This window comes from Sinocyclocheilus rhinocerous, unplaced genomic scaffold (genome assembly GCF_001515625.1).
Source record: "Sinocyclocheilus rhinocerous isolate Xijiao unplaced genomic scaffold, SAMN03320098_v1.1 scaffold748, whole genome shotgun sequence".
Taxonomy (NCBI): domain Eukaryota; kingdom Metazoa; phylum Chordata; class Actinopteri; order Cypriniformes; family Cyprinidae; genus Sinocyclocheilus; species Sinocyclocheilus rhinocerous.
Window position 1 is genome coordinate 295,679 of NW_015650693.1, and position 10,575 is coordinate 306,253.

The following is a 10,575-nucleotide window of genomic DNA, read 5'->3' on the forward strand; positions in this document are numbered from 1 at the left end:
CTGGGGCCCGTTCTTCGTACCTCGCTTAATACATCTGAGATGATTTGAAAGATGCCAGATCTTCTAATCGTTATAACTGATCTCTGGCTAATTTGGTTCTTCAAACGAATTTGCGGATTTGATTAAAATATCTGGATTAAGTTGTCTAAGATTACTGCACGTTCTCGTGTTTCCCGAAAAGGGCAGATGTATCGATACTCGAAACCACGATCAGCAATGCAGCGATTGGCTGGCGGCAAGACAGCAACGTAATGACATCATATAATTAAAAAAGACACCTGAGGAAAACCTTGCCAAATTTCTGCACCTTTATAAGTATCAATTCTGCTTAAAAAAGATGCGATCTAATCCTGTTTACATGAAATAAGCCTGCTCTTGAGCAGGTTTAAGCTTACGGACCTGTTGCTATGACAGTCACTCCGGGAGGAGCTTTGAAGAACCAACCAATCCAAGATCAAGCCAAGTCATCAACAATCAAATCTAGCTAACTGAGTTAGCGACGTACGAAGAGCGGGCCCCTGGGTGTGCTGGCAGGAGACGTGCTGAACTGCCTTCCTGTGGGGGGCTCGATGTTGTGGCAGCCATATCACGCTGGGGCAAGATGTGCTTGATGGCCTTCGTCTGCTTCTGTACTGCACAGAACTGCTGGGGCAAATCCTCGACAGTGTCGCCAAAAAGGCCATCCAGCCTTGGAGATGGAGGCGTCAAGAAAGTGAACTTTGTTCAGCTGGAGATGTTATTCCTGGACCACCAAGGAGGACAACGCCTGGCTGAGGGCCCGCGCCGTGACTTTAGTTGCACAGAGCGATCAACAACTGGGGCCTCATTTAGAAAATGTTGCGCAGAAACCACCCTAAATTTGATCTTACGATCACTTCTCAAATATGCGTACGTGTGATTCATAGAATAAACGTACGCACAGAAAACGCACGTACACCTCTTTCAGATGTGAAATCTATGAATCGCAAATTATCTTAAACTTGCGCGCAAATTAATTGGTTTCAGCTCTCTGCCTTGTTAACGACTCCTAATTAATGTCATTAACATGTACAAGATCACCAGTCATCATCCAAATTCTTTAATTTAGAACAGCGAGCTGCAAGAACAGCTTGCATTTCCAAAAACCTGCAGTACTCCGACAAGAAAACGTGTGTATGTCTGCTCAGACCCTGACGTGATGCTAAGCACTTTTCCACGTCAAAGACAGTTTTTACAAATATGAGCGTTGTCGTGGATTTAAGCATACGCACACTCTAAGATCAAATCTGAGCGTACGCATGCTTTATAAATGAGGCCCCTGATCCTCATCCGGAGCCCTGAATGACACGCTAGGCGACATGAGATGAGCCGGTGCCATCACCCAGGAGCTCGACAGCATGCAGGTTGCGAGAGGAGTGGGAGGACCGTGAGGCTTGGACTGACAGAAGAGCTCCCACTGTAACCCTCAGATCTCCCTGAGCACTATCCAGCGTGCAGCATGGCCCTATGCATTGCAACCAAGGGGACTGCTTCCTTTACAGAGGAGGGAAAGCCATAGTCATGGCCGCCACAGCATGCTCACGGCCCAGGCCTGCGAGGCATCGACCGTGGCTGTCAGAAGAAGCCAGGAAATGACCGCACACAGGAACACAGAAAGACATCTTTAAACAGACATTCGCCACCTGTGCTTGCTCTTTTAGCCAAAGTGCCCAGGGGTAAAATATTGCTAAATGTGCTGTAAGACTGTGTATGAATGGAAGAGCGTTCTGGTGTAAAATGCTCATGCTTAGGGAACATATTTTTTAAACTTCTTACTTTTTTTTAAGATTAAGACATTTTAACTCAATGTAATGGTGAACAGACAGCCAGTCTCTCTTACAGACGCTGCTAGAGCACCAACTAGTGAGGGAACATGGAAAAACATGCTATTTTACAGTGTCAAAGGCCTTAAAAATGGATGTGGAAGCTTGTCTGAAGTTCATATTAACTATTTAATCTATTAAAAATAACTATGTGATCACCTAATTGTGTTCTCACCTAATTCTTTCTGCTTATCATCACTAGAAGCTTCTGTGAAAACCTCTGAATATTATTCAGTGATCTGTGTTTTTGATCAAGGAAATATCAACAGACTTCATTAAATAGCAGCTAAGTTTGGTTAAATGTCTTTAATGTGTAGTAAAGGGGAATAAAATCCTCACTGTTTCCAGAGATGGATTCATTGGTCGTTTGGTCTCCTCCCAATGATATCCTCGCTTCTCTTCTGGTTAGTCTTGGTCCTGTTCGCCCCTGCTGGTAGATATTGGAACTACACTTATCTAAGAACACAAGGCAAACTTCTTTAAAGGGCATTCAAATGTGTAGCCTGAAGAAATAAAAGCATTTGCTAGCAACATAAAACTACAAATATTTCATTATATTATATTTAACCAGTGACCGATACTTATTTTGGATAATACTGCTTTAGCTCCCCCTTGTGACTGAATATGAAAATGCATTCTGTTATGACCGCTCTCCCACTGTGATATTTTAGGCCTTCAAAACTTGATACACTGGCTCTGACAATAATCACTTCGTTCATTTGAAGGTTTGTATATTAATTAATATACACTGCTCTTACTTAATGAACTTGTTGAATCTGTCGATGCAATTACAACTATTCCCATGTTGCTATGGCGATAGAGATATTTGCCTGTTCAGTTCATTGGCACGAGGGTCCACTCACGCGCCATTCAAGCTACTTTGACAGAAGTCAGATCTCAGGCAATTGCAAAGATAGTTGGAAAGGTTTGAATGGGCAGGCACAAGATCTCAGAGTCTCCTAAAATTAGCAAACAGTCTTTGGAAATGGGTGGATGTCCATCTCCTCTTATCTTACCTCCATATATCTTCCCAGTCATACAATCAGATAGCGGACTCTCTTATCTTGTGCCAAACCCTCACCACGGGACTGGCAGATTTACAAGGAAGTGATTCAGTCAGTGGCAGGGTGGAGAACAGACAGGCAACTTACTGTCCGATGTGGTTTTCAGACAAGGACTAGCTAGAGGCTCTGGGCTGGGATGTTCTAAATTGCCTTATTGTTTCCTTAAAATGGTACATTTCTTCAGTTTAAACATTTTATATGTTTTCTCTGATCTATTGTGAATAAAATATGGGTGTATGAGATCCGCAAACCATTGCGCTTCCTTCCTAAAGCCGAGACAGTCCTTTAGCTCCCCCTTGTGTCTGAATATGGAAGTATTTCAATAACAGCATCAGTTAAAGGCAGAGTAAGGGATTTCTGGTAGCCAATGTTGATATTTGAAATCACCAAAACAAACACGCCCCTACCCCAAAAGGGTCTTGCCCCTATTTTGATAGCTCCGCCCCACATATACGTACGCAACCCAGGCAACGATTAGTTCTGTGAAACAAAGCAAAACCAATGTTACACCGTGTCTACGGACGTGAGCGGCGCGGCGCAACAAATCCCGACAGAAAACTGCTGCCGGGTTCTATTTATGACGTGCTGACACAAATTTCAAATGGTTTTCAACGGTCGTTTGATCGCGTCCAGTGTAGTCAGACTTTAGCTGTTGTAGACACGGTGTTACTCACCTATTGAGAAGAAACAAAGCAACCTCGGCGTCCGATCGCGGGCCTCGCTCCTTGAGTTCTCTCCAGCGCTGGAAAGCTGATCTGATATTTACACGGGTCCTACTTCTTGCCTTATTGTTCCGCAGACGTTTTCCTCTTTTGTTTTTTATTCGCCATCTCTAATTTTCTGTCACTCGGCTCGGCTCGGCTTATGTCCGTCCCATGCACTGAAAGCGCTCTCCTCCACATCACGAGTAGACACGCCCCTGATTGCTGATTGGCTACAAGTTTGTTTTGCGATTCGGCCCGAATCAGTTTTCTAAAGTGTTTTTGAAAAATCACATACCCTGCCTTTAAGGTTCAGATTTTATGCTAATATGTGATAATTAATGCCAATATATATACAAATATATTAGAGTGACCGTCAATAAATCAGTGTACTTTTGTGTAGTTTTTGCCATTTTTTAAAATATTTAAAAATATATATATTTTATAGACTTCATACTCATTTTTTCACTATTTTTTTAATCTGTTCACTGAAACAACTAGCCTACTTTAGATTCGCTCACTGAATAATTTCAACATAATACCAGTCTCATTGTGAGTGTTCAGTGTTTTATCCACAAATTACAATAAGCAATGAGGCCTTATTATAAAAATGTGTATAAATTCTACTGCCATCTGGTGTTCGTTAAGATGAAGTGCATCTATGAAGCCTTTTCTAGGCTTGAGCCGCAAGGCTGCACTTTTCTTAAATTGTAAGTCGCTTTTAATAACATGCAATATTCCAACTTACCATAACACCATTATTATTTAGTGTGGTTCCATAACAATATTCGGCGAATTGTTGAACGACATCTGATTTTGTAGTCCCATTTCATCTTCAGAGTAGTTTGTGATTACGTCTAACACAACTAGGGAATAATTTTTGTTTTTAAGATGTTTTTCTCAACTGTATCTGGTCAGATTCAATCTACTTTAAAGATCTGTAGTATGAACATTAGTACATGTACATTTCACAAAATTTTACTTATTTTTTTTAATTTATTTTTTTTTATTGTAACAATACACCACCTGATAAGCATGTCCACTAGAGGACAGAAATGATTCGTTTTTAAGATCAAAGGCTAATTTAAGTGCTTCGGCATAAATACAAGTCACTCTAAATTCACATTTACAAATTCAGATATGATTCACTTCTACATTCACATCCGATTCACTTCAGAACATATCTTTTGGATAACATTTAAGTTCACTTAATACAGTACACTCTAAAAAAAATGCTGGGTTGTTTCAACCCAACTTTGGGTAAAATATGGACTAACCCAGCTGTTGGGTTACATTTTTTACATTAAATTTTTAACCCAAAAGTTGGGTTAGTCCATATTTGACCCAAAGTTGGGTTGAAACAACCCAGCATGTTTTAGAGCGTAGAAGAAAGGTACAACATTCACAATTGAAAAGTAAAATAATACAAATCTCAACTTAGATGAGTAGTTGGTTAGTTTCAACAGCACAAGTGTCGGATGCATTGATGGTCAAAGATGTTTCTGAATCGTCTCACACAGTCTGATGAATTTCAACACATGACGAGAAGGTCATGTGATCTGACCTCAAAGCTGAAAATGAATATTAACCTGATTTTGGTGTTAATTATTACATAAAAGAGCACATACAATGGGTAGAGAAATACTGCTGTGGTAAAATATATATTATAAAAGCCATATATGATCTTTCTGACTACTACTAAGCTACCAGAGTCAAACTGCTAATAGAGGTGTGAAGCATAACATCATTAAAATGGGTTTTATCAGTACATTTCCCAGTTAATCTAAAACCAAAGGACACGGTTAATTTCTTACTTCCTCTGGACGGATTCTAGAGGCTCAAAAAGGCAGAAATATGCTGTGTTGTTGTTGTAGCTGGAGCTCAAATGTTGGTGATATCAGTGTGTTGCTCATTCACTAGATACATACTGTTTATGTATGATGCCACTGGTACTCAATGTAAAAAGAGCGGAGATAATGTTAATCGCCGAAGAGGCACATGCGTGTTTCACTTAATGTTGTACCATGTGCACGAGTGAAGACAGCATCGCTTATAAGCTGTTCTTGTTTGTACATTCAGGTAAGCGATAATTACAGATACATGCACGAACTGTTGTATAAATTGAATATCAGTTGGATGTAATGTTATTGCTGTGAGTTACGGGGTATATTACTCTGCTGAGTTATGTAATTTTAAAGTGTATGTGTTAGTATACGTACTTAGGCAATTAACTAAACTACAATACATACTGTTTATGTATGATGCCACTGGTACTCAATGTAAAAAGAGCTGAGATAATGTTAATCGCCGAAGAGGCGCATGCGTGTTTCACTTAATGTTGTACCATGTGCACGAGTGAAGACAGCATCGCTTATAAGCTGTTCTTGTTTGTACATTCAGGTAAGCGATAATTACAGATACATGCACGAACTGTTGTATAAGTTGAATATCAGTTGGATGTAATGTTATTGCTGTGAGTTACGGGGTATATTACTCTGCTGAGTTATGTAATTTTAAAGTGTATGTGTTAGTATACGTACTTAGGCAATTAACTAAACTACAATACATACTGTTTATGTATGATGCCACTGGTACTCAATGTAAAAAGAGCTGAGATAATGTTAATCGCCGAAGAGGCGCATGCGTGTTTCACTTAATGTTGTACCATGTGCACGAGTGAAGACAGCATCGCTTATAAGCTGTTCTTGTTTGTACATTCAGGTAAGCGATAATTACAGATACATGCACGAACTGTTGTATAAGTTGAATATCAGTTGGATGTAATGTTATTGCTGTGAGTTACGGGGTAATATTTGACCCAAAGTTGGGTTAGTCCATATTTGACCCAAAGTTGGGTTAGTCCATATTTGACCCAAAGTTGGGTTGAAACAACCCAGCATGTTTTAGAGCGTAGAAGAAAGGTACAACATTCACAATTGAAAAGTAAAATAATACAAATCTCAACTTAGATGAGTAGTTGGTTAGTTTCAACAGCACAAGTGTCGGATGCATTGATGGTCAAAGATGTTTCTGAATCGTCTCACACAGTCTGATGAATTTCAACACATGACGAGAAGGTCATGTGATCTGACCTCAAAGCTGAAAATGAATATTAACCTGATTTTGGTGTTAATTATTACATAAAAGAGCACATACAATGGGTAGAGAAATACTGCTGTGGTAAAATATATATTATAAAAGCCATATATGATCTTTCTGACTACTACTAAGCTACCAGAGTCAAACTGCTAATAGAGGTGTGAAGCATAACATCATTAAAATGGGTTTTATCAGTACATTTCCCAGTTAATCTAAAACCAAAGGACACGGTTAATTTCTTACTTCCTCTGGACGGATTCTAGAGGCTCAAAAAGGCAGAAATATGCTGTGTTGTTGTTGTAGCTGGAGCTCAAATGTTGGTGATATCAGTGTGTTGCTCATTCACTACATCCAGATTATCTCCATTATGCAGCGACTTCACTACAGTCACAGATTCATTCTCTCCATTTCCTGTGGAATCAGTCAGAAAATACAGAGACAATGACTAATTAAAAAGAGAAGATGAACTGATCTGGATGTACTTATATATGAGATGTCAAAACTAAGATACAATGTACGAAATCATTTAACATACTACCAGTAGCACATTTGTCTCATTTGATAGGTTCAATATAGTTTATGCACTTTTCTCACAAATGAACATGATATTTATAATATTTGGGAACTCAGTCATGCATCTGCTAGAATATGCAAACTGTTAATTTACATTCATTCACACTGTGTTTGAAATATGAATGAATCAACAGAATGAAGCCACATCGCACTCATCAGATCATGATATTGTTTTAAAGTTAAAGATATTCAGCACAAACAGAATCATTAGATCAAGTCTTTCTTGATAACATATCACAAAATAATTATTTTTATTGTTGAAAAAAGAATCAAATTACACAAATAGACGTACAATAGAACAACAGTAGGCTATGAATTAAATTATTTAATTAAAAATATACATTGATTCCTATTAGAGCAGTGAGTAATTCAGTAGTTGACAGCTGATCCATTAATCTCCAAAATACGATGGTCACTTCTCACTGTAACCAAGATTGTTCTTCTTATTATTATTATCATCATCATACTCATTATGAATATTAAGCAAAACAACACTGCTCTAAATGCTGAATCTTTTGCACAAAAATATACATTTTGTTGCAATACTGCATATTCTTGCACTATATCACACATCCACATGTATAATTCATGTTTATTTTAAATAATTAGATCATGTTTATTAATTACACAAGGCAACAGTGACCTCAGCATAGAAATATTAATAATTTTACATGGCTAAAAATATAGTTCTTTTAAAACTCTTTTTAACATCAAGTATGTCCTGCTCTTTATTTTCTTATTCAGGCATGTTTTATTATAACTGCAACATGTCAATAACTTTAAGTAGTACAATGCTATATAGATGTATTTACATACCGTGATAAAAATGAAATATCAAAATCTCCAACGCTAGACACTTTATTTTGTTGCCATGGTCTATACTGTATATTGTCATTCTGCTCAGCCTTTTGAAATTTCAAAGGAAACATCATTCAGATGCTGTTTTATCAGATTGAAATATAGACAAAGACAGTTTGTGGTGTTTCAGACAAAAAGAAAGGTAGTATTTTTGCTTCATTTACAGAGTGCTGATCTAAATAAAAGCTGAAGTAAATACTAATGAAGGAGAGGCAGCAACAGAATAGTGTTTATTTCACAGTGCGTGAATAAAACTTTAATCTTTAAGAATTCTAAAGAATGAAATTAACTACAGAACAAACCCTGAATGGAGTCTGAACATGAAACTGTTTGATCTAAATTACCTGCAGAAAAAAACAATGTATGAGGAAGAACTGTGATCATTATTACACTGACTGGAGAAACTCACCTCTGGCAAAAACATCGAAACTCTTGTTTTTGGACTTTTCAGCACTTCTGTTGATCTTCATTTTATAGGGTCCAGTGTGTTCCGTTCTGAAGTTTGTGATGGTCAGGGATCCAGTCTGCTCGTCCAGCTTCAGTCTGCCTCTGAATCTCCCATCAAGATCATCATCATATGTAGCGATCTCTCCGGTCCCTTCTTTGATTTCAGCGATGAGATTTTTATCTCCAAACATCCACCGTATCTGATCGCTTCTCTGTATTTTATAGTCAGTGTGTAGCGTAACATCATCTCCCTTCTTCACTGGCACATACTCCGCTATATGTCAGAGCAGCACATAGAAACAGAGAAATTAGGAGATTATAACAACCAGTCGTAAAGCTTCCCACTGTTATACAGTAGGGGGCGCTATTATGCATCTTCTGAAATAGTACAGCATCTCTGGATCCAAAAACAAGCGAAGAAGCAGAAACTAGTAGTAGAAGCATTGTTTATGCACATATAAGCTAAGGCAATCATCAAATAGCATTATTCAATAGCATATAAACCAAAACTGCCTAACATTACCAAATCAAATGTCAAATCTACAAAGAGGTATATAACTGTGCAAGATTTAGGAGTATTGATGGACTCAATCTACATAATCTAAGCAATTTTCTCACCTTACTTTCAATTTTTTTGTCAATGAAACTTACCCACATTTAAGTGTTGATAAAACAAGATTGCTTGAAGTGAGAATACAATGATTTTTTGTTGTTGTTTAAAAGCAGAGGCTCTGTTCTTTCTTTTGATATAGGCTAATGTATGTTCAGATATTCATACAACAAAATAATCCGGAAAAGTTTGTGAACATTTTGAAAAATGCTCCTGCTTAGGCAAGGCAAGGCAAGGCAAGGCAAGGCAAGGCAAGTTTATTTGTATAGCACATTTCATACACAATGGTAATTCAAAGTGCTTTACATAAAAGAAAAGAAAAAAAAAAATAATCACAACAATAAAACAAGGAATTTAAAAACATTGAAAATGATTAAAACAATTGATTTAAGAAGTTTAAAATGAATTTAAGAAAACGATAATACGTAAGCAAGAACGTCCGAACGGTAGCGAAGCCGGAAGCTGATTTGTTGCTTATTGGCAACTTTAGGAAGAAAAAAATTTATATCAAATTACAGTAACACTATTATATGCACATTTACCTTTAAAATCCGGTTTAGTGTAAATCTGTGTTCATTTCAATGATCATTGCTCTTACGCTAATGTGCATTTTAAAAGACAGTTACTTACCAAGCATAACAACCTTGAATTTCTTGTATGAGGTCCTTCCACGGCTGATGATCTGTGCTTTATAGGCTCCAGTGTGTTCAGTTGTGATGTTACTGATGGACAGAGATCCAGACTCTTCCAGCTTCAGTCTGTTTCTGAATCTCCCGTCAGCAACATCATGTGTCTCTCTGGTCTCCCCTTTGATTTGAGCTATGAGAGTCTCTTCAGCTCCAAACATCCACAGAATTTGATCATCCTTCTGTATTTCAGAATCAGTCTCTAGAGTGACATTCTTTCCCTCGTCCACTGATATCGTCCTCTCTTCATTTATGACAACACAACACATAAACAGAGAAACACAATGTTGCCATTAGATCAAGTGTGTGCATGCGAGCAGCATAGTTTGTTGTTACTATATAAAGATAATTTAGATGTTGTTTTATCAGTTTGAAATGGACATGATTGCCCGTCTTCTCACAAGAAACTTCATATTACTTTCTTAACGACTCAGAGACATTTGCTGTTAATTTACTAATTTACCCTCAGGCCATCCAAGATGCAGGTGACCGTTTTCTTCAGTAGAACATTTTTAGCAGAAACTGTGGTCCTTGGTGATTCAAGTCAATGCATGCAAACACAGGCAAAACAAAATTAATACCCCTGGTTCCTGATAATACATTGAGGTCTTATGAAGTGAAACAAGAGGTCTATGCAAGAAACTGAAAATTGCATAGAATTACCCCCCCCCCCACCACTGCCCACAATAATATTCA

The 10,575-nt window shown here is 37.9% G+C and overlaps 1 protein-coding gene across 1 annotated transcript in view; it reads right to left on the minus strand.

Annotated features, from left to right (window-relative positions):
• The window catches only part of LOC107712173 (uncharacterized), a gene marked incomplete at its 5' end in the record, with an annotated part of 36,838 nt that overhangs the window by 20,163 nt on the left and 6,100 nt on the right, over positions 1-10,575 (minus strand). The window contains 2 exons of the mRNA XM_016517327.1: positions 8,546-8,857; positions 9,824-10,123. Of these exons, the coding sequence (XP_016372813.1) occupies positions 8,546-8,857; positions 9,824-10,123 (612 nt within the window). The remainder of the gene's footprint in view (positions 1-8,545; positions 8,858-9,823; positions 10,124-10,575) is intronic.